The 25,691-nt window shown below is 43.0% G+C and overlaps 1 protein-coding gene across 5 annotated transcripts in view; it reads right to left on the bottom strand.

The window, feature by feature from the left end:
• The window catches only part of trmt61a (tRNA methyltransferase 61A), a 110,314-nt gene that overhangs the window by 82,997 nt on the left and 1,626 nt on the right, over positions 1-25,691 (bottom strand). For 4 of the 5 annotated variants that reach the window (XR_010017929.1, XM_063047847.1, XM_063047836.1 and 1 more), the window contains exon 2: positions 1,808-2,169. Coding sequence is in view for 4 of the 5 variants with exons in the window: in XM_063047847.1 (XP_062903917.1) it covers positions 1,808-2,138 (331 nt within the window). In the remaining variant the exon portion in view is untranslated. Of the gene's footprint in view, positions 1-1,807; positions 2,170-9,010; positions 9,037-25,691 lie in introns of those variants that run through there. The other variant, XM_063047832.1, reaches the window with a different exon arrangement.

Genomic DNA, 25,691 nt, shown 5'->3' with positions numbered 1-25,691 from the left:
GAAACCTCGATGCAGGTGGTCATGGTACAACTGATAGTTTCTTGGGAAGATCGGACTGAAGAGAAATTTGAGCACAAGAAAGCCAAATACCAGGAGCAGGTAGAGCAGTGCCAGAGACAGGGGTGGGGTGCATGATGCGAGCTTATAGAGTTGGAGCGTAGAGGTTTCTCTGGCTGCTCGCTCTGCAGAACCTACTCTCTCCTTGGCATTACAGGAGCTACAAAGAAAAGAGCCATCAGGACCTTCTCAGAGGCTTTGAGTGAGCCTCTAGATGGCTCTGGATCAAGAGGTGTGACCCATGGACCAGTGCTGCTGGGACACATGCCAGGGCCTGATCAGCCCTGGCTGAGTAGTCTAGGTGAGAATGTCTGACTGGAAACACCCAATGACCCCAGGCTACATCACTGATGATATGTCCCAATGCATCCTAGGATGTATCTCAGCATCAAGAACACATCTACTAAAATGAGGCACTAATTTCTCTTTTTCACGGAATTGAAAGATATTGAGGCTATGGTCTAAGAGTCTCAAATCAAGTTGTTATGACTTTCTGCCCCTCTCTTTGTGCTAACTTGACGTACTTCTGTTTCAAAGTAATCTGTATGAATGGCATGCAGTTTTTTTCCCATTATATCTCAGTACATGTGACAATAAACTAATTACCTATGACCTTGCAACCAATTCAACTATAAAAATCTACGCACTACTACACAGTGTATTCCAAGTACCAAACATACTTAAGCACAATGAGCTTCATTTTTTCCATCAGGTCCTGTTATTCTCCCACCCTAACTGTTTTATACTTAACATGTTTTCCATTTAGTTTTCGTGTTCCAAACTTGATCGTCTTAGTCACTTTGCACACACAGTTTATTAAATAAATAACAAGCATGCAACTTGGTCCACACTTTCAATGATGCTCAAACCCATGCTGGAACATTTCCTTCAAAGTTCCTTTAATTTTGGCACCAAGTATCTTTGACTAGCCACAAACATAAATTTGCAACGTTGGTATTCTCCCTTATCCATGTCAAAGCTTTCGCTGACTCAGGCTATACTTATAACATACTTCTAGTTCAACTACTCAATCTGATATTTAAATCCTATCTTTAAAAAGTACTTAATTGTCCTCGATGAAAATCATTTAATATTTCTGAAGTAGCAGTCAGCGAATGGGTACAGTTAAATGCACCTCACATGTTTTCATTAAATGTCAAAACATGAGATTACAAAGCATATTGAATATCCTAATATATTTCACTGATGTCACAAGGCCCAAGAAAACACTTGCAATAATTTAGCACCACAGCTTATGGAAATATTTCAGGCCTTTCACATGATAAAGCACTTCTGAAGGATGACCAGAGCACCACTGAAGCAACTGAGGAAAAGATGGAGAAGGAACCCATCTCTTCTTTCATTAACACCAAAAAAATTTAAATATCTACCATTATACCAAGAAATGAGCTGTAATATTTGAGCCAGGTATATAGATTGCAGGATATAACTACACATGTCATGCAAGAGGCTTAGAATTTCAGAATAAATGTACCACATTGAGAAGATCAGAAGAATAAAGCTTCCTTAACAATTTTGAAAACTGCAAAAATTAAAAATTAAAAATTAAACACAGCTGCTGAACAGATTAGGACCCTTCATCTACCAGAGGGAAAAAAACATCATGAAGTCAAGGATTCAATTCTTTTCTGCAAAACTATATTAATAAACACATTTGTTATGTACAAGAACAAATGGAGGACGAATTGAAGTCTGAGTGCTTAGGTTCCATGTTATTTGTGTAGCTTACCTGATTCACAGACAATTGATCCTGGCTTCAACTCGAGCATCATAATGATCATTGAGATATCAGTGGAATAAAGGATCTGGGTCCGGTGTGGAAGAGTCACTGTCCAGAGTTCTGGTGTTGGATGAAGTATATACACCCATCCACCTTTGCTGCATGTAATCCTAGAGCCATACCTCTTTCCAATAAGGTCTGTTGAATGCTTGATGGCACCATATTTAGTCTGCGTTGCACCACCTTGCTGAACTTTAATCGCAAACATAGAGTCATGACCCAGGAAGACAATGGCAGTGTCACCATTCTGGATGATGTCTTTATACTCCACAAAACTCATTTTTCGAATGGAATGCTAGAACTTTGACAATCTAGAGAAGAACAATAATGTAAAGAATAATTTTGTTAACATTTTCTAAAAAAAACAAGTTAAACATAACTGAACTTTTCAATGTTTCTTACTACTCCAACATAACACAAACTTGTATCAAAACATCCGAATGGATCCTGTAGAACAGGTTGTGTATACAACACAGTTCACTTTTTCCAAGCTTTGCAGGTAATTGTGTTATATTATATGAGAATAAAATACATGCTTAAGGAATGAGCAACTGATGATTTTTGAGTCCTGATGAAGGGTATTGGCCTGAAACGTTGACTGTTTACTATATGCTGCCTGACCTGCTAAATTCCTCCAGCATTTTGTGTGTGTTGCTTTGACTTCCAGCACTTGCATATTTTCTTATGTTTTATTGCTATTATTTTTGATTTGTTTTGCATTTTCCCTCTCACTTGCGGGGTAAAGGGAAGCTGTGTCACTGGACTGGGAAATGGAGATGATAAGATAGGTTGGGGGTTCTGCAAGTGCTCTGATCAACATTTAACCCTCAATTTTAAAATATACAGAAAGAACTAGGTTGAAAAATTAGATGACTGTTTTCCAAGACTTTCCAAAGTGACTAACAGCAAGGCTATTGGTACTCAGAATTATAAAGGAGAAAATCTTAAACAACTTTATTCAACTTAATGATTGAGCAATCATCACTGTGAAATCCAAAAACTATAGACAGACTGTTCTTCCATACAGCCTATTGTGATAATCTTCATTCAGTTTATCATGGGAGTAAACTGAAAACACTTTAGCCTTTTGCAATCTAATCCTGCTATTAAAAACACACACACAATGAAAATTGCTTGAATTCATTGGCATTTTCAAAAGCATTTCAAGTCATAATCTTTGCTGAACCACCTCTCTGTATTTTGTTTAGAATAATGGTTTTAACATTCAAAATTTTTTTTAAGATTCCTTTCAAAACAATAATCTATCCCAAATGGTGTGCTGAGTTTTTACATTCCTCTTCATACAATGGTCAAAATACCACCAGTTTATCACCGTTCCCTAGTACTCGTGACTGATCAAACGCATTGTGCCCATTAGAACACTTATCGTTCAACATTAGTAGCAAGGGTCATTACATCACCCGTCTGCAGAGTCTAGGGCATTAAAGAACAAAAACAGATCATGAAATAAAATATCAGAATATTGAATACAATTATGGTCATCTCAAATACCACTTCTTAAATTTCCCAGTTGCATTTGGGAACGGAAGAATCAGCACACATAATCACAATGTAGGAAGGCTGCTATCCCATGACAGTTATTAAATAGTCAAGTAAACACCTATTTCTGTTTGGAAAAGATAAAGGAAATGCATTGGCAGAGTTTCAAGTAACACAAAGCAAAATGTATGGAAATTAGGGTTTAACCAGATAGTTATGTACTCTGGAAGTACATAAACCCTCAGTTGACATTAATATCCAATTGAAAAAAGAACAGTAATATACTTCCCATTTTCTTAATACAACCACACCTTTAAGTCTAGTGAGGTCAAAGTGTGAACTTGAAAATAATGGAACAAATGAAACAAGATTCAATCTAGCAGGTACAGGTACACTGAATTATGCAATTTCCCATTACTTGTGTTCTTAAATAACCTTGACCTATTTAGTTGCTCATTATTAACTGGCTTCTCCCTCCTTGCTCTGGTGCTGGGTTTTTTTTAAAAAAGATAATTTTCAACAAACTATTATATTACTTGAGGGTGGGGGGAGGTAAAACAAAAATCAGCACAGCTGAACCCTCCCCTACCCTTTCTCCGCCCACTGGTGCACTGAATAGCAATCATGTAATTATAGACTTCAACTTGTGATTTCAAAGCTAATGAAAAACTGTAAAACTCCTACCTTGCCCTCTGCTGAGATAAAATAACTCAAGACAGATTAAGAACTAAGTGTGACCTTTCTAATCTTATGACTCAGCAGCACGTTGCACACACTAGATCAGTCATCAGGAAAGTTGAAGTATATTTTAATAGCAGATTTTTTCTTGCTAGCAATGCTTAAATAGCTCTATTGGACTCTGCTATAGTCAGGTTTGAAAAATTAAATAATTTCTGATTCACTAACTAGAAAACACAACATTGTCAATTAAGCAAAATCTAGAAATAAATGCACTTTGCAGGTGAAAGCTGGTGCCTGGTATTATTTTTAAAGACAGGCTTAATACCTCAAATTATTATGCATACTTCTATCATAGCTTAGAACATAATATCTACCATGATGAACATGTTAACAAAGAACTTTGCACTTCATTTTCTGTTGCAGCAGGAAACTAGAGCCAAGGTAAGTGCTTTAATCAGCTTGGGAAGCTCAATTCCAGTATCAAATGCACTAAAACATTCATTAGGACCATTAGTAGATAGACAGTGATGTAACAGTCAAATAATGGCGGTGGTGCCTGTCCCTAGAATGAAATATTTTCCCATGCATTACATCTACCCCTTCAACCAATAGAACTTCAAGGACTCACTGCAATGCAACATTTAACAAAGCATAAGAAATAGCCAAACGCTACGGTCCAGGGAACTTATTATCAAGGCAGAAATTTAATTGCAAGTCATACAAAGAAGCAAGGATATAATTTATGACTCAATTATTTTTATTTCTAAGATGATGCAGAAGTATTCAAGCACATTTTCAGACATTTCTGTTACAAAAATTTCCCTAAGAAGTGGTATACTTCCGTACAGAATGATGCTAGCCAAATTATAAATAGGCTTTTCTCTTGCACTCCAAATTAGTCACCCAAAAATCAACATATTGTCACCTCACCTAAACATTTGAGCTATTCATCCAATTAACTTGCTAGAGGGCAAAGCTGGCCAAAAACAACGTTCATATATGCACTCCCTATAGAAGTGGTGAGTTATTTTTGATATACCATGCAAGATATCAGAGGTCATATTAATAACTGCAATTGGTTTACCGAGGTTGAATTCTTGCTACTGATACAATACAGATCCTGTCACAGTACACAATGCCACCATGCATTTGCTAAACCCAACTTTATCTAATGAAATCTATTTTCTGAAGGCCTATGCAAAGTTAGCATGTTTTTTTTAAAGCACAAGCAGTGTTTTAGAATTACCTTACTAAATAGTTCCGGAAATTGCAAACTCAAGACACACACACACACAGTGGCAGAACAGAACCTGAATTAATAATTGTTTTTATAGCCAAATTTCCATAACCTAGATAATATCAATTCTGACTTTAGTTCTCATCTAACAGTTGGAGCTGCTAGTTATTCAGGAGGGAACTGCTTCACCTGACTTTGGAAAGCCTTTTTGCCACCCACAAGACACAAATCAGGAATGTGTATCTTGACAGTTGCAGCTCTAATAGAACATTAAAAGCTCAAAAACTATCCAGTACAGAGCAGTCTGCACTATTTTAAGCATTGCTTTTCTCCAGTCCTCTAATGCAATGCTGCAGTGTTCATTACTTACAGCTCACTAGAGCTGCCGTAGCAACATCCCCTAAATCTGTGCCTTTCACCAAAAAGAAAGGACGGGCAAAGGGAAGCAGATACACGGGAAAACTATTCTCCATGTCACACACTATCCTCACTTGGAATACTTCAGAATTCAGCATCAGGTTTAATATCACTGGCGTATACCATGAAATTCGTTGTTTTGAGGCAGCAGTACATTGCAATACATAATAAAAACTGTAAATTACAATAAGAAATGTCTTTTAAATTAAATAAGTAATCCAAAAGGAGAGCAAAAAATATTGAGATAGTGTACATTGTCCACTCAGAAATGTGATGGCAAAGGGAAAGAAGCTGTTCCTAAAATGTTGAGTGTGTGTCTTCAGGCTCCTGTGATTCCACCTTGACGGCAGCAATAAGAAGAGAGCATGTCCTGTTGATGGGGGGGGGGGGGCAGGGGTCCCTTAATGATGGATGCTGTCTCCTGCTGTCTTTATGAGGCATTGCCTTTTGAAGGTCCTCGATGCTGGCGACGCTGGTGTCCATGATGGTGCTGGCTGAGCTTACAACTTTCTGCAGTTTCTTCTGATCCCGTGCAGTGGCCCCTCCTTACTGGACAGTGATGCAGCCAGTTAGAATGCTCTCCACATCACCAGGTTGAAGTCCTGGAACATCGTACCCAACATTGTGGGAATTTAGCACACAAAAGTAGCAAGTGAGGAAGACAGCACACCACCACCTTGTCAAGAACAACTTGGGATGGGAAATAAAAGCTGTCCTGCCTGGAGAAACTTTAATCATGAGATGTTTTATTAAGTTGCATCACACTTACATTGGAATCTCATACCCAGGATCACAAGATGTTTTGTTAGAGGATTACCACATTCAAATTTTAATTGACTAGATGCAACACAACTTATTTTGATCAAAAAGGCAAATACTAGCATGCTAGAGCTAACCTACTATATAAAGAACCCAATACTGTAACAGAAGTCACTACAATTGAACAGAAAATGACACCAATTCATTATCAGCCAACTCACATGTAAATGAATAAGGAACTGACAAGCATCTACAGTGTAGAGCAGTTTGTTACATTGAGACTAGCCCCAGGACTGCAAATGCTTCTGAAACATCAAGAGAAATAAGATTGTTGAACATCTTCCAATGTAGAGCTTACTGAGGAAGCAACTTGCATAATCACATTACATTAAGAAACCAGAGTCATAGTGAAAAACAAGATGAAACATTTCACAATGGCTGCCGCTGAAACTTGGCTGAGGAAATGAAATAGAGGCAACTGCCTAGGAAGGAACCAATAATGCTAAATGAATTAAATATGTGCCATGGTCACTTCTAAAATTACACTTAGGTATTCAGAAACAGGTGTGGGCTTCAAGCTTGTTCCACTGTTTAGTGAAGTCACTTTACCCCCTTACTTCCTGGGCAGGTTCTTGCTCTGATCCTAGACGGTCTAAGTAATTGAAATAGTTTTTCTATTTTACATCCCCAACCATCACTAGGTTCCCATCAGTCACCTTATATACAGATACAAGGTCACTTTATAGGCACAGAAACAATGTATATAAAATAGCTCAAACAAGAGAAAATCTGCAGATGCTTAGAATCCTAGCAACACACACAAAACGCTGGAGGAACTCAGCAGGCCAGGCAGCATCTATGGAAAAGAGTACAGTCGACGTTTCGGGCCGAGACCCCTCATCAGGACAGGAGTCTTCAGTATTTACTGTTTTATTTTATTATTATTGTGTTCTTTTTGGTGTTGCGTCAGATCTGGATTAACAATTATTTTGATTTCCTTTACAATTATGTACTGGAATTGACATTAAACAATCTTGAATCTAGATCTAATCAGCTCCCCTCAAAATATTGGGAATTTCAGTCTTTTTTTTGTAACCTACAGGAGCTTATGTCTTGCACAGTAGTGCTGAGGCAAAACAAATTTCACAACGTATGTTAGTGCTGCTAAATCTGATTCTGATCCTTAACATTTTAGATTTCAATAAGCACAGCTTTATCGTTTGTAATTTAACTAGTGGAGTTTGTGAATCATCGAGCACTGCACTCTTCTCTAAACAAACACATCCTTTGAGATACAGTGCTCAAAAGAGTGCAGTTCTCTTGTGAAGGACTGCCTGAATGTTTACAGCACCAGCTCCATGGCAGGAGTTAATGACTGCTGGACCAACAGCCACTGTACTGTCACAACTAACAAAAGCCTTTCCAAATTAGCACTTGCAAAGAATCTCTCAGTTTCTGTCCCAGTAAGCAGAACTGCATAGGTAAGAATGATCATGACAGACGTGTTAGTAAGTTGCAAATGTCATGATTTCCTAGACTGGAAGCTACCATCATGACCAAGTACAAAATATCCTCAAGCTACACAACAGGTGGTAGGTGAAGTCACTGCAGGAGATGCAGAAGCTAAGTGAGATATATGGATTCTTCACACTGTCCAGAACATGTGGCTCAAGCAACTACGACGCTTCCAAAGAGAGCTAATCAAGGACAAATAGTGCCTGCTGAAGGAGCACTTCATAGAAGTAAAAGGTCCTTGTCACTGACTTGTCCTTCACTTTGTGCCACAGTATGCTATCCACTGTAATCATGTCACATCCCCAACCCAGCAAGAGGCCACCCATAAGTCAAAACCAACAAGGCCTCTGGAGCAGATCAAAACACTGCTAAAATACTAACATGCAGTCAAAAGCACTTATGTTGCAAATTCATGCCTCATGCCTCTCATCTGACACTAGGAGACTACACAGGGTGTTCTCGGATGTCGGAGTCAGGATCATTTTCCAGAAAGGAAACATCTGGATGTAGTAATTACGCAAATGGGAGTCTTCGCATTGTCTGCCAAAGAGAAAACATTGCAAGAGTCTTCCTCAGCTGCCTTCTTCCATAAACTGAAGAGCTCCACCGCAGACGAATGCAGGTTCCACCCAGTAAAAGGCATAATGGAGATGATCTTCATCACAAAACAAATCCAAGAAGAACAAAGAAAGCAGCATCAACCATAACTGAGCAACAGTGTGCACATTATTGTTTTTTTTAAATAAGTACAATCGTGAACAATAGCGAGATCAGAAATGCGGGTCAAGTCAACTAGTTCCCAAAGAGAACTCTGATAGGCCAGTCGGATGGTTCACTGCTGCTCAGCAATAGAACACAAAAAAATCATATGTACAATTAAGAAACATTAAAAAATAGCAGAAATACTGGAGTCATGATGATAATGAAGTCTGCTGGAGAGAGACATTTATACACATGCTGTCCTCCATAATTCAAAGAGATTGAAGGGTAAGGTTGCAGGGTGACAAAACTGGGAGCACTTGGAAATAAAAAATAATCCCTACCGGGAGAAAACAACACCTGTTCTTTCCGCACTGTTCTCCAGCAGTTTAAGGACAAAGTCCAGCCAGAACATACCTCACAAGAGCTCTTGAAAGTCAGGTATTAACCCTACCTACCAACAACCAAACATTGCCATTCCTGGTCCCATTGTATACTCTCGCCATGTAATCCATTAGCAGGATAGAAAATCCAACAGAGGCTCCGATCATACTCAGTGAATTCCAATAAGCAAGCTATAGCAAGTCCATGCCTGACTCCAGAAACAATTACTTTATCTGACGGTCCCATCAGTCTAAGCAATGTCCCAAAAGAACAAGAAACACTTTAAAAAAACATTGTCAAAGCTTCCATAACATTCTCATCATTATACCAGAATCCTTGGTTTAAAAACTCTTAGAACAACTGAGAAGTATCCTTAAAGGCACCAGGTACTTCAAGCCACTCTGACAGTAGCACATGGAGGGCAAATACAAACTGAGTATTAATCCAAACAATTTGTGACAGAGAGCATCCGAGTCAGAATTCATTAATCACCTTCAGAATTGGGAGTAAAAACAAATCATCCTTGATCCCACAGGGCCGACAAACAAGCAGATTAGAAGTCACGCATTGGCAGATTGAGTATAGAAGGCAAATTTTCTTTCCTGAATAATATATATATAAACCAGATGTGTTTTCCAACATTCCTACAGCTGCAATTACCATTACTAGTCAAGTATTTTCCTTTCAACTTAAAGACTTAAATTTACCACATCATACTCTAGTCCAGTAGTTAATTATTATGTTTTTCTACTCTTATTCAAGAATGGCTGGCAAAAATTCCAGTCTAGTTTAAGTCTGAAGCATCTCTACGGAACACTATAAATACAAAAGATTCTACAGATACTGAAAATCTGGAGTAACACACACACACACACTCACACAGTGCTGGTCAGGCAGCATCTTTGGAGAGGAATAAAGAGTCAACGTTCCAGGCACAGCCCAGTCCTGATGAGCGCTCTCAGCCTGAAACGTCAACTCTTTATTCCCCTGCAGAGTTCCTCCCAGCATTCCAGCATTTTGTTTGTTACGATGGCACAGCTTATTAAAACTGCACAAGATCCATAGGAAAGTTAGACCTAACTCTGTTTTACTGATGGATGCTCTAATCTGGAAGAATGTCTATCAGTACAAGGTATATTTTCATTGTACGACCTAGTAATTCAGACCCAAGTGTGAGAGAAACGATGGAGGCCTCTGCAGAGGATGCACAAAATTTTCTCTGCTACTAATGAGCAAGGGCGGGCAGAAATGAAGCAAATGGAATTCAGTCCAGAGCAGTGCTAAGTAATGTATTTGGGGACGACAAAAAGACAGCATACAGACAAGAAATGGGAGGGTACAGAGAGCATGTTGGGACCCAAAGGCTGGACACACGTTTAAATATGCTAAGTACAAGTGAGTAAATCAATTTGAAGTCTAGAAAGAAAAATACATTACTAGTAATGGTAATTGATGCTGCAGGAATATTCATCTGGTCTATCTGTTCATTAGTAAAATAGGCACATTTCCTTCCTCAAGTCTGTCCTATCCAAGAGTCATGTCACTTTTTAGCCAGCGAGCTAGAGTTGAGGATGATTTTCTTTACTCCAGTCTGTGAGGGACAAATACTAAAGATCTGTAACTTGTTTGAATTATTCTACAGTTTGGATCTGGCCTCCATGTGCTGAACATTTTAGGTACATAAAAGAGGGTTTATTGAAACAGTATGTAGATAATCCAACCAAGGAAAGACTGCACCATAGTTGGGTAGAGTCGTTCCCCGTGTAAACGTAACTTTGCTGGATCAAATAACGACAGCACAAAAAGATTGTCGTTACTTATCTTTTCACCCATTTATTTCTTCGAGCTCAGCCGGCGAGTGAACTTGGACCCAACATCAGGGAGAGACCCTTTCTCATGTCCCTGGCGGTTCTACAAGTTCACTGCCCGATGTCAGAATTGTCAGAAGTTATAAGGCCACCGATACAAAAGAACAATCAGTTTGATAAGCATTCCGGCCAAGTCAATGGACTATTGATACAAAGAACAATCAGTTTGATAACCATTCCGGCCAAGTCAATGGACTATTGATACAAAGAACAATCAGTTTGATAACCATTCCGGCCAAGTCAATGGACTATTGATACAAAAGTACAATCAATTTGTTAAACACTCCAGCCACCTTAATTAAAGAAAAGAATGTCCTACCTGGTTTGCTGGAGCCACAAGTTAATGACAAAGATAAGAACATATGTCAAATCTGTGCTTTAATTAAGAAGGGAATGTTCTGTCTAATTTCCACCAGGTACTGCTTTTTGCCAAAATCAAAAGGTGTGAAAAGCCCAGAGACATCTTATGTGGATCTGGGCGAACCTTAACCCTTATCTTGCTCCAAAGAAGGCAGCTGTGAGACATTATTCAAACACACTGCAGTCACAGACATAGTCAGTACTTAATTCATTGTTTACAGAAATCGTGAGAATCCCCCATTCCCTTAAACTTTATCACCCAATCCTGGCAATTTACTCGCAAATGTTTTGACACCCTGCGAAGAGGCACGGTCAGTGCACGGTTGATTGTGGTGCATCCTCCGAATGCTTGGCCTTTATATACTTCTCAATCAGCTGGTTGGACGTCTTTTCAGAAACTAAATCTGGAAACTAATTTCTGAAACTAAAACTAAACTAAAAAAAACTGTTTCCAAAATACCACCCAATCAGCTGACTGAAAAGTATATAAAGGGCAAGCATTCGGAGGACTCACCACAATCAACAGTGCACTGAAGTTTCCCTCACATGGTGATGAAACATTTGCAAGTAAATTGCGAAGATCAGAGAACAACTCAACCCAACCAACGACCACTTCTGATGTATTTCCAACTACTCCATGGTATATATCTAGCAGAGCAAATGGAAGGGAGAGCATTTGGGAAACAGCGATCCCAACTAAATTAGTTTTAGGATAGCTAATATCCTGGATCTTGGAGGAAAGTACTAAATCAGGTGAAGGCAAATTACAGCATAGTTAGGTAGGAGGTGGAGAGAGTGGGCTCAGGGCTGCTGTTGTGATTGAGCAAGTCCACATCTGACACATGGGAGTCACTAACGTACGGACTGCTTGGAATTCAGGACCAGCACATTGGATGATAAGAGATTTGACAAACGTAGCCTCAGACAGGGCCGTTAAAAAAGCTGAAAGAACTCAAATAAAGTTTAAGTTCTAATAGGCTCAAGAAAGGCTCTAAAAATAAACCAGAAAATTATAGGCCGGTAATCCTGACATCAGTAGTGGGAAAGTTATTGGAAGGCATTCTGAGGACCACATATATAAGTATTTGGATAGACATAGACTGATTGAGAATTATCAGCATGGCTTTGTGTGTGGTAGATCATGTCTTAGATCAGTCCTAGAGTTTTTCAAGGAAACTACCAGAAAGTTGATGACTTGATGAAGGCAAAGCTGTGGATGGTTTCTACGTGGACCTTTGATGAGGTCCTGCATGGGAAGTTGGTCAAGAAGGTTCAGTCTCTCCGCATTCAAGATCAGGTAGTAAACTGGATTAGACATTGGCTTTGTGGGAGAAGACAGAGAGTGGTAGTAGATGGTTGCCTCTCTGACTGGAGGTCTGTGACTAGTGGAGTGCCGCAGGGATCAGTGCTGGCTCCATTGTTGTTTGTTACCTCTATCATGATCTGGATGATAATGTGGTTAACTGGATCAGCAAATTTGTGGATAACGCCAAGATTAGGTGGTGTAGTGGAAAGTGAGGAAGACTATCTTGGCTTGGAGCGGGATATGGACCAGTTGGAAAAATAGTCTGAAAAATGGCAGATGGAACTTAATGCAGACAAGTGTGAGTGTTGCACTTTGGTACGACCAACCAGGGTAGGCCTTACACTGTGAACAGTAGGGCACTGAGGAGTGTGGTAGAACAAAGGGGCTTGGGAATACAGGTTCATAATTTGTTGAAAGTGTCACAGGTAGATAGGGTAGTAAAGGCTTTTGGCACATTGGCCTTCAGAAATGAAGTATTGTGTAGAGGAGATGAGATGTTGTGTTGAAGTTATACAAGACATTAGTGAGGCCGAATTTGGAGTATCAGTACTGTATGCAGTTTTGGTCACCTGCCTATAGGAAAGATGTAAACGTTTGAAGTTTGACATGGACTAGACGGGCTGAAAGGCCTGCTTCTGTGCTGTACTTTTCTGACCCTAAAGAAACAGAAGGACCAAAGAAGCCAGTAATTGCCTTTAGCAAGTAGGATTAAGGAAAATCCCAAGGCATTTTGTACATGAACTGAAAGCAAGTGGGTAGTTTGGGAGAAGGTAGTTTGGGAAAAGACAGGAACCAGAGGAATTGGGCAAGGTTCTAAAGGAGTATTTTGCATCAGATTTCAGCAAGTAAAAGGACATGGAGGAGAGAGCATAGTGTGGGGTACACGGATATTCTAAAGCATGTTATATTAAAAAGGTGGTGACATTGGACTCGTGAATAATATTACAGTGGATAAATCCCAGATCCTGATGCTATCTATTCCAGGTTATTCAGAGAGGGAACAGAAGAGTTGCTGGAGCATTGACAGTGATCCTCCTATCCTCTCTAGTCACAGACAAGGTCCTAGAGGGCTGAGGAATAGCTAATGTTGTTCCTCTGCTTAAGGGCAATATAGAAACATAGAAAACCTACAGCACAATACAGGCCCTTTGGCCCACAATGCTGTGCGGAACATGTACTTACTTTAGAAATTACCCCAGGTTACCCATAGCCCTCTATTTTTCTAAGCTCCATGTACTTGTCCTGGAGTCTATCCAGGAGGGGATTGGCTGAGAAGGAGCGGTTGATTTAAAAACCAGACGGGACCATCCAGCAACACAAATGTTCGAGGTCGGACGAGGTGCGACAAGTGAAACGAATCAGTCAAAATATCAGCTAATATCATCAAGGTTTGATCTAGGGGAGCGGCCTTGTCGAGGGAAGTGCCTTGTGAGAAAAGTGCAAGTCTTTGTCTCGAGCGTCTTCGGCAAGGAGGCTGAGGGAGGAGACACAGTTGGAGAGGGTGAGAAGTGGTGAAGAAATGACAGGCCAACTGATTCAGTGTGCTGCTTGCATGATGTGGGAGGTCAGGGATGTTGATGGTGCCTTTGGCTGCTACAAATGTGGAAAGTGTATCCAGATTCAGCGCCTGAAGGACCGTGTTGAGGCACTGGAGAAGCAACTGGATGACCTCAGGTTCATCTGGGAAACCGAGAGTTTTCTGGACAGGACCAACAGCCACATCGTTACACCGAAGATACCGGAAGAGAGAAAGGTGGGGGGGGGGGCGCGACAATGAGGAAGGGATGGATGCTTGGAGTACAGGAGACTCTTGAAAATAGGTTCACCCTCTTGGAAGCTGTCGGGACAGAGACATTGCCAATCTGAGAGGCGGACAGATTTGCGAGTCAAAAATTGGCGCTGAAACAAATCCGAGGAGACAGAAGTCAGGCAGAGCCATGGTAGTCATAGTCATAGTCATAGTCATAGTCTATTGATCCCGGGGGAAACTGGTTTTTGTTACAGTTGCACCATAAATAATTAAATAGTACTAAAACCATAAATAATGAAATAGTAATAAAACCATAAATAATTAAATAGTAATATGTAAATTATGCCAGGAAATGTCCAGGACCAGCCTATTGGCTCAGGGTGTCTGACCCTCCAAGGGAGGAGTTGTAAAGTTTGATGGCCACAGGCAGGAATGACTTCCTATGACGCTCTGTGTTGCATCTCGGTGGAATGAGTCTCTGGCTGAATGTACTCCTGTGCCCACCCAGTACATTATGTAGTGGATGGGAGACATTGACCAAGATGGCATGCAACTTGGACAGCATCCTCTTTTCAGACACACCGTCAGCGAGTCCAGTTCCATCTCCACAACATCACTGGCCTTACGAATGAGTTTGTTGATTCTGTTGGTGTCTGCTACCCTCAGCCTGCTGCCCCAGCACACAACAGCAAACATGATTGCACTAGCCATCACAGACTCGTAGAACATCCTCAGAATCGTCTGGCAGATGTTAAAGGACCTCAGTCTCCTCAGGAAATAGAGACGGCTCTGATTCTTCTTGTAGACAGCCTCAGTGTTCTTTGACCAGTCCAGTTTATTGTCAATTCGTATCCCAGGTATTTGTAATCCTCCACCATGTCCACACTGACCCCCTGGATGGAAACAGGGGTCACCGGTACCTTAGCTCTCCTCAGATCTACCACCAGCTCCTTAGTCTTTTTCACATAGTGACAGGTACAGAAAAGGGTTTCTGCGGCAACAGGCGGGATTTAAGGATGGTGTGTTGCCTCCCCGGTGCCAGGATCCAGGACGTCACAGACCAATTGCAGGGCGTCCTCAAGGGTAAAGGCGAACAGCCGGAGGTGGTGGTGCATGTCGGCACAAATGACGTCGGGAGGATGAGGAAAGAAATTCTGCGGCACGACTTCAGAGAACTCTGAAGAAGGCTGAAAGGCAGGACCTCCAGGGTGGTTGTCTCCGGTTTGCTTCCAGTTCCTCATGCTGGAGAGGGCAGGAACAGGGAGATAGGGGATCTGAATGTGTGGCTCAGGAGCTGATGCGGGGAGCAGGGATTTAGATTCTTAGGCCACTGGGATCTGTTTTGGGGTAAGGATGAATTGTACAGAGGGGACGGGTTGCATCTTAACAGGCAGGGAACCAGCATTCTGGCAGGCAGGTTTGCCACTGCTGCACGGGTGTGTTTAAACTAAGTAGTGGGGGGGGGGGGGGGAGGGGACGAACTGGAAATATAAGGATGGAGTTAAAGGGAAAGAGAGAACAACAGAATTAATGGGGCAGAAAGCTCAGAAAGGGATCGGAGAGTATGGCCAAGTGCAATAGGAATCAATGTGAAAGGTGAGGGGAGTAAAAGTATTACTTTAAATGGGTTAAAAGTATTATATATGAATGCACGGAATATAAGAAGTAAAGTGGATGAGCTTGAGGCTCAGTTGGAAATTGGCAAGTATGATGTTGTGGGAATAACAGAGACATGGCTGCAAGAGGACCAGGGCTGGGAAATGAATATTCAGGGTATACATCCTATCGAAAGGACAGACAGGTGGGCAGAGTGAGTGGGGTGGCTCTGTTGGTGAGGAATGAAATTCAGTCACTTGCGAGGGGGGACATAGAATCAGGAGATGTAGAGTCAGTATGGATAGAACTGGAAAAACTATAAGGGCAAGAGGACCCTAATGGGAGATATCTACAGGCCCCCAAACAGTTGCCTGGATATAGGGTGCAAGTTAAATCAAGAGTTAAAATTGGCATGTCGCAAAGGTAATACTACGGTTGTTATGGGGGATTTCAACATGCGGGTAGACTGGGAAAATCAGGTTGGTACTGGACCCCAAGAAAGGGAGTTTGTGGAGAGCCTCAGAGATGGATTCTTAGAGGAGTGTGTATTAGAGCCTACCAGGGAGAAGGCAATTATGGATTTAGTGTTGTGTAATGAGCCAGATTTGATAAGGGAACTTGAGGTAAAGGAGCCATTAGGAGGTAGTGACCATAATATGATAAGTTTTAATCTACAATCTGAGAAGGAGAAGGGAAAATCAGAAGTGTCAGTATTACAGTTGAACAAAGGGGAATATGGACCCATGAGGGAGGAGCTGACCAAAGTTGACTGGAAAGATACCCTCGCAGGGATGACAGTGGAACAACAATAGCAGGTATTTCTGGGAATAATACAGAAGGTGCAGGATCAGTTCATTCCAAAGAGGAAGAAAGATTCTGAGGGGAGTAAGGGGCGATCGTGGATGACAAGGGAAGTCAAGGACAGTATGAAAATAAAAGAGAAGTATAACATAGCAAGGATGAGCGGGAAGCCAGAGGTTAGGAGACTTAAGGAGCAACAGAAGATAACTAAAAAGGCAATACAGGGGGGAAAGATGAGGTATGAAGGTAAGCTAGCCAAGAATATAAAGGAGGGTAGTAAAAGCTTCTTTAGGTATGTGAAGAGGAAAAAATTAGTTAAGACCAAAGTTGGGCCCTTGAAGACAGAAATGGGTGAAATTATTATGGGGAACAAGGAAATGGCAGACGAGCTGAACAGGTACTTTGGATCTGTCTTCACTAGGGAAGACACAAACAATCTCCCAGATGTAATAGTGGCCAGAGGGCCTAGGGTAACAGAGGAACTGAAGGAAATTCGCATTAGGCAGAAAATGGTGTTGGGTAAACTGATGGGACTGAGGGGTGATAATTCCCCAGGGCCTGATGGTCTGCATCCCAGGGTACTTAAGGAGGTGGCTCTAGAAATCGTGGACACATTGGTAATCATTTTCCAATGTTCTATAGATTCAGGATCAGTTCCTGCGGATTGGAGGGTAGCTAATGTTATCCCACTTTTTAAGAAAGGAGGGAGAGAGAAAACAGGCAATTATAGACCAGTTAGTCTGACATCAGTGGTGGGGAAGATGCAGGAGTCAATTATAAAAGATGAAATAGCGGCATATTTGGATAGTAGTGGCAGGATAGGTCCGAGTCAGCACGGATTTACGAAGGGGAAATCATGCTCGACTAATCTTCTGGAATTTTTTGAGGATGTAACTATGAAAATGGACATGGGAAATCCAGTGGATGTAGTGTACCTGGACTTTCAGAAAGCCTTTGATAAGGTCCCACATAGGAGGTTAGTGGGCAAAATTACAGAACATGGTATTGGGGGTAGGGTACTGGTTGGCAGACAGGAAACAAACAGTAGGGATTAACAGGTCTTTTTCAGAATGGCAGGCAGTGACTAATGGGGTACCACAAGGCTCGCTGCCGGGACCGCGGCTATTTACGATATACATTAATGATTTAGATGAAGGGATTAAAAGTAACATTAGCAAATTTGCAGATGACACAAAGCTGGGTGACAGTGTGAAATGTGAGGAGGATGTTATGAGAATACAGGGTGACTTGGACAGGTTGGGTGACTGGGCAGATGCAGTTTAATGTAGATAAATGTGAGGTTATCCACTTTGGTGGCAAGAACAGGAAAGCAGATCTCTATCTGAATGGTGTCCTGTTAGGAAAAGGGGAAGTACGAGATCTAGGTGTCCTTGTTCATCAGTCACTGAAAGTAAGCACACAGGTACAGCAGGCAGTGAAGAAAGCTAATGGCACGTTGGCCTTCATAACAAGGAGAGTTCAGTATAGGAGCAAAGTGGTCCTTCTGCAGTTGTACAAGGCCCTGATGAGTTCACAACTGGAGTACTGTGTGCAGTTTTGGTCTCCAAATTTGAGGAAGGACATTCTTGCTATTGAGGGAGTGCAGCGTATGTTCACAAGGTTAATTCCAGGGATGGCAGGAATGTCATATGTTGAAAGATTGGAGCGACTGGGCTTGTATACACTGGAATTTAGAAGGATGAGAGGGGATCTGATTGAAACATATAAGATTATTAAGGGACTGGACACGCTGGAGGCAGGAAACATGTTCCCGATGGTGGGGGAGTCCAGAACCAGAGGCCACAGTTTAAGAATAAGGGGTAGACCATTTAGAATGGAGTTGAGAAGAAAAATTTTCCACACAGAGGGTTGTGGATCCGTGGAATGCTCTGCCTAAGAAGGCAGTGGAGGCCAATTCTCTTGATGCTTTCAAGAAAGAGTTAGATAGAGCTCTTAAAGATAGCGGAGTGAAGGGATATGGGGAGAAGGCAGGAACAGGGTACTGACTATGGATGATTAGCCATGATCACAGTGAATGGCGGTGCTGGTTTGAAGGGCCGAATGGCCTAGTCCTGCACCTACTGTCTCTTAAAAGACCCTATCATATCCACCTCCATCGCTGCCTATTCCACGCACTCTCCATTCTCTGCATAAAAAACTTACCCCTGACATCTCCTCTGTACCTACTTCCAAGCACCTTAAAACTGTGCCCTCTCGTGTTAGCTATTTCAGCCCTGGGAAAAAGCCTCTGACTATCCACACGATCAATGCCTCTCATCATCTTATACACCTCTATCAGGTCACCTCTCATCCTCTGCCGCTCCAAGAAGAAAAGGCCGAGTTCACTCACCCTATTCTCATAAGGCATGCTCCCCAATCCAGGCAACATCCTTGTAAATCTCCTCTGCACCCTTTCTATGGTTTCCACATCCTTCCTGTAGTGAGGTGACCAGAACCGAGCACAGTACTCCAAGTGGGGTCTGACCAGGGTCCTATATAGCTATAACATTACCTCTCGGCTCTCAAACTCAATCCCACGGTTGATGAAAGCCAATGCACCATATGCTTTCTTAATCAGAGTCAACTTGCGCAATATGGTTAATCGAGCTCAGTGTAGGCCAATCAGCCTTAGGGAAGCTATTGGAGAGGATCCTTAGGAATGGGAAAAGCATGGGCTTATTAGAAGCGGTAACATGGCCTTGCACAGAGCAGGTCATAGCTTATAACTTTTTTTCCAGGAGATAATGAAGCTGGTTGATGAGCGTAGGACAGTGGATGACATCTGCATGGCCTTTAGGAAGACATCTGATAAGGTCGGCTGATCCAGAAAATAAAGGCATGGGCTTCCTGGTGACCTGGTAGATTGGATTCAAATCTGACTAGCCACAAAAGATAGTACCAGAAGGATCATCCTCACGGGAGATCTGTAGTCGTGTTCCTTGGGGATCCGTGCCAGGACCTCTGCTGTGTGTGATATGCATATATGATTTGGATGAAACTGTAGATGAAAAGATTAGTAAGTTTGCAGCTGACACAAAAATTCTGTTTAGTGAAGTAGGTTGTGAAAGGACAGAGCAGGACGTAGTTCAGCTGGAGAATGGGTGCAGAAATGCAGCTGGTGTGCGTGAGAGAAGGCCAAATGCAAGGGGAAAGTGTACAGTAAATGACAGACCCTTAGGAACATCAAAGTGCAGAGGGATCTTGCAGTGCAGGTCCAGAGCTCCCAAAAGAGACAAAGCAGACAGGGTGGTAATGAACACATCGAGCATACTTGTCTTCATCAGTCAAGTAGAAAGTTTTAGCAAGTTATGTTGCAACTCTATAAAACTTCAGTTAGGCCACTTTTGGAGCACTGTGCAGTTCCAGTCACTACAGGACAGACTGGAAGCTTTGGAGAGGGTGCAGAAGAGGATTAAATTGTATTAGCTGTGATAAGTGGTTGGACTAGCTTGGATTGTGGAGGCTGACAGGAGACAGAAGCAAAGTATATAAAATCATGAGGTGCATAGTTATTGTAGATAGTCAGAGTCCTTTTCCCGGGGGCCAAAAATACTGGAGGGCATATATTTATGGTAAGGGGGGGGACATTTAATGGAGATAAGTGGGGCAAGTATTTTTTCCCTATAAAAACAGAATGGTAGATGCCTGGAACTTACTGCTAGTAGCTGGGGAATCAGAGGGTGATGGAAGGAAATATGCCAGTGATGTTTAAAAGGCAGTCAAGCAGATACATGAACATTTCTGATTTAAAGGGATATGGATCATGTACCAGCAGATGAGGTTAGTCTGCATTGGCTCCATGTGTCACAGACATCATGTGTCAAGGATGGAGAAGGCAGAAAAATTCAACATATTTGAAAAGTCACTGGATATGCACTTGACAGAGTGCAAGATAGAAGGTTTCAGACTGTGACAAGAATACACATAGATTAAGATGTAGCTGGCCTGGGCCGGCACCAGTGGAATCAGCAGTTGGTCTGCCACCTGTCTTCAGGAGAGAGAGAGATAAGGAAAACAATGGAGGAGCAGCATTTGGAGATGTTAATCAAGGGGAAGGAGAGCTGTCAAGATCGGCTCCCCCTTTGAACCCTGAACTGTTTGAAGTGATGGACAGGCGATACCCCAGCAGGGGGATAAAAAGGGACAGGTTCGCTAAGGCAGGACACACACGACACCCGAGGTAACAAGACCCTGGAAGCGGTGCGTCTCTCACAAGTCGGTGAGAAGTACTGGGCCATAGACGCACAGGGTGGAAAGGCACGATCGGCGGGAACCTGGTGTGTGTCCACCCTTGCCTGGGTGCCAGGTTCACCGCAGGGAAACGATCGTATCTGGAAACGGAGGGGTCACGGTCGGTGACCTCAGATGACATCACAAAGGACTCGCCCGAAAGCTGACTGCAAAGGTCTGTGTGGAAGCCTTGAATATTCATTCGTTTTGCTCTCTCTCTCCTTCCCCCACACTGTCCATCTCCCACGGCAGCGATTACTGCGAACTGAACTGAACTAAATTGAACTGAACTTTGCGTCACTTTGAAACTGGTCATTTACCCCTAGACAATGATAGAGCTTGATTGATCCTGTTATCTGAATTCTGTGTACATGTATGTTTATCATTGCTGAACTGTTGCATTCATTATCCTTTTGATTAGAGTACTGTGTTGCTTGTTTCTTTAATAAAACTTTCTTAGTTCTAGTAATCCAGACTCCAACTGAGTGATCCATTTCTGCTGGTTTGGCAACCCAGTTACTGGGTACGTAACATAAGTGGGGTTCTCGTCCGCGTTTTTGAACGCTAAATTTGGGACGGAGTAAATGATTGGGTCAAAATTCCCGAAAGAAAGAAAAGACAAACAGCAGAAATGGAGGCTGAGCAAATTATAAAGGCGCCGACCTTGAAGGCATTAGAGGATGCTAGGAAATCGGAATTGGTAGCTGTGGCCAAACGGTTGAATCTTGCTAAGGGGAAGTCGACAATGAGGAGAGAGGAGATACACAGAGCTATCGTAGAGCACTATGTATCTAAAGGTGTGTTTCCCCAAGGCGAGCTGGAGGTGGTGTCTATTGAAAAACCTGCTGGAGACGCAGTACAGGTGCAGCTTGAAAAACTGAGACTCGAGCACGAGTTCCGGTTACGGCAGTTAGAACACGAAGAGAAGCAGTTAGAAAGGCAGGAGAGAGAGAGAGAGATACAGTTAGAAAGAGAAGAGAAGAGAGGCAATGGGAGCGAGAAGAGAGAGAGAGGCAGAGGGAAAGGAAATTTGAGCTGGAGAAGTTAAAGATAAGGGCTGAGCAGGGGCCCGTGCCGAACCATGGTAGAGGGTTCCGGGCGACCCAGGAGGTTAGGCTAGTTCCCCCATTTGACGATACCGACGTGGATCGGTACTTTCTCCATTTCGAAAAAGTTGCTACAAGTCAGGACTGGCCGAGGGATAAGTGGGCTGTTTTGCTTCAGAGTGTACTGAAAGGGAAAGCCCAACAAGCTTACTCAGCTTTGTCTGCGGAAGATACCCAGAGGTATGAGGTGGTGAAAGAGGCCATCCTCAGGATTTATGAGTTGGTCCCGGAGGCATACCGGCAGAGGTTCCGGAATGCGAGGAAGCAGTGGGACCGCACGTATTTAGAGTTTGCCCGTGAGATGCAGACATATTGTGAGCGTTGGTGTGCCTCGAAGGGGGTAGAGGGGGATTATGACAGACTGCTACAGCTGATCCTGATCGAGCAGTTTAAAGGTTGTGTCCCTGAGGGTATGAGACCCTACCTAGATAAGAAAGAGGCAGCCACGTTAGCCGCAACCGCTAAGTTAGCGGATGAGTATGCGTTGACGCATAAAATGAAGTTTGCCCCGAGTAAAAGCTACCAGAAGGGTAGTCAGGACGGTGGGGAGAGTCCGCCAGAAAAGTCAGAAAGTAAGCTGGGGACTAGTGAAAAGGATAAGGTAGACCGGGAGCAGTCTGGTAGGAAGTCTCCTGGGGTCATCTGTTATAATTGCGGGAAAGTCGGACACTTTGCGTCCAGGTGCTTTGCCCCAAAGAAGGAGACGGGAAAAGGAAAAACGGCGATTTTGACTGGCTGTATCGAGCTGGTAAACGAACCGCTAGGGAAGGACAGGTCTGCCAAAGTTCAGGAAGGGCACAAGAGGTTTATCTCGGCCGGATTGGTGTCAGTGAAGGAGGGGTTAAAACCAGTTCCAGTGCGGATCTGGAGAGACACGGGAGTGTGTCAGTCACTGATACTGAAGAGTGTATTAGAGTTTAGCTCAGAGACCCAGACTGGGGAGATAAAGGTCAAAGGTGTGGGGGAAGGGACAAAGTCAGTCCCTTTGCACCAGATACACTTACAAAGCAACCTGGTCTCTGGACTAGTCACGATCGGGGTGAGGTCCGAATTACCGATGAAAGGCATGGAAGTCTTGCTCGGTAATGACCTTGCCGGGGAATCGTGTTCGAAGCAGTGAGATTGACAGGCCAGCCTGCCAGCATTGAGGCCCCGCCCATGGACTCACAGGTTCATCACGGGACTGCGGTAGTAAATTTAGCTGAGATGTTTCTGCCAGCCTTGTACGAGAAGGGGGTAGAAAGTGAAAAGAAGGATTGTAGTGAAATAAGAGGTAGTGAGGGAGCTGAGACAGACTTAGCATTAGCCAGGAAGGAATTTGTGCAGGCACAGGAGCGAGACGAGGGGCTGATGGTTTTGGTGGAGGAGGAAGTGCTAAGGAAGAAAGGGAGACCAAGTACCGTGCCCGCAGATGAGGAATGGGAGGTGGTGCAAAAGAGTTATGGGGATGAGGTTTTTAACCCAGCCCACAAGGTATCCCCCGGTGGACATTTTGCAGTACTGGAGGGAACAGTTGGTGGAATCATGAAAGAGGTTTACCGGCTGCACCGGAGGAAGGATGTTATTGATTATGGCCGACACGAACTGAGACGGTCACAGGCTTTTGATATGCTAACAAACCTAGTCGGTGTTAGCGCGGAAATCAATGAAGCTAGGGTCCCCCTGATAAGAGAAAAAAACCATTTTGAAAAGATGAGTATGGTATCAACCAGATGGGAGAAGGCTATTGTTTTGGCCAGCTCTGCTGATAAGGTCTCTCCCTTAATCCCCGAACAAAGCGACTCTTTAGGAGAAGTAATTAAACGACTCGCACACGTGTGTTTGATTGTCCCGAGGCGATGCAAAGAAATGGGACGTTGGGTGGTGTCTGTTACACTAGGTCAGCCTAGCGAGCAAATGAGCAATTCGGTGACAAAAGGGCTGACGAACACAGAGGAGTGTATTGGCGATGTAATACGGCTGTCTGAAGCCAGCTTGATAGTGAACCTTGAAAAAAATGAGTTCGGCCACACGAAGGTCACTTACCTGGGAATTGTGGTGACACAGGGGCAGCTGGCAGCGATGCAAGCTACAGTGCAGGCTATCGCTGACATCCCAACCCCGACAGACAAGAGGGCCCTCAGAAGGCTCTTGGAGATGGTGGGGTACTGTAGGAAATTTTGCAATAACTCTGCGTTTACTACCCCTCCCCCTCCTACTAAGCCCTTGCGAGAGAAAACTAAGTCGGAATGGGACGACCCTTGTTATTGTGGTCCGGGATGAAACCCAATGAGAGGTTACATTGATCGCAATTCATCAGTGTTTTTGGCTACTATGAAGTTTGCTAAGTTGGAGCCTGGTCTAAGGGATTATTAATAACACATATAAAAGGAACAGGAAATGTGATGGCTGACTGTCTGTCAGGTGTTGACAACTTCAAACTCGCTGTATTAGCCAAATACCTGATAAAGATGTATATTTGTGTGTATCAAATAATGTATTCATGTTTGTAATTTTTACCCCCGGTAAAAATCCTTAAAGGGGGGAAGTGTGACAAGAATACACATAGATTAAGATGTAGCTGGCCTGGGCCGGCACCAGTGGAATCAGCAGTTGGTCTGCCACCTGTCTTCAGGAGAGAGAGAGATAAGGAAAACAATGGAGGAGCAGCATTTGGAGATGTTAATCAAGGGGAAGGAGAGCTGTCAAGATCAGCTCCCCCTTTGAACCCTGAACTGTTTGAAGTGATGGACAGGCGATACCCCAGCAGGGGGATAAAAAGGGACAGGTTCGCTAAGGCAGGACACACACGACACCCGAGGTAACAAGACCCTGGAAGCGGTGCGTCTCTCACAAGTCGGTGGGAAGTACCGGGCCATAGACGCACAGGGTGGAAAGGCACGATCGGCGGGAACCTGGTGTGTGTCCACCCTTGCCTGGGTGCCAGGTTCACCGCAGGGAAACGATCGTATCTGGAAACGGAGGGGTCACGGTCGGTGACCTCAGATAACATCACAAAGGACTCGCCCGAAAGCTGACTGCGAAGGTCTGTGTGGAAGCCGTTTTGAATATTCATTCGTTTTGCTCTCTCTCTCCTTCCCCCCACTGTCCATCTCCCACGGCAGCGATTACTGCGAACTGAACTGAACTAAATTGAACTGAACTTTGCGTCACTTTGAAACTGGTCATTTACCCCTAGACAACGATAGAGCTTGATTGATCCTGTTATCTGAATTCTGCGTACATGTATGTTTATCATTGCTGAACTGTTGCATTCATTATCCTTTTGATTAGAGTACTGTGTTGCTTGTTTCTTTAATAAAACTTTCTTAGTTCTAGTAATCCAGACTCCAACTGAGTGATCCATTTCTGCTGGTTTGGCAACCCAGTTACGGGGTACGTAACACAGACCAAGACCAAATAAGATTAGGCCAGCATTTTTTTTTTGACCGGTGTGAATGTGATGCTCCATTAGTTCCTTGTGTGCTCTGCTTTTCTATGATTGAAAGCACAACTCACAGAATCAGAGCCATTGAGGTTTGATTTTCTGCAACACGATTCACTTAAAAGTGCCAGCACTGGCACGAGACCAAAAGGTCTTGTTCTGATTCACACACAAAGTAATTGAGTGTTGGCCAATTCTAA

This window comes from Mobula hypostoma, chromosome 1, assembly GCF_963921235.1.
Source record: "Mobula hypostoma chromosome 1, sMobHyp1.1, whole genome shotgun sequence".
Lineage (NCBI taxonomy): Eukaryota > Metazoa > Chordata > Chondrichthyes > Myliobatiformes > Myliobatidae > Mobula > Mobula hypostoma.
Note: the sequence above shows the minus strand (reverse complement) of the source record. Positions and strands in the feature narration are given on the sequence as shown.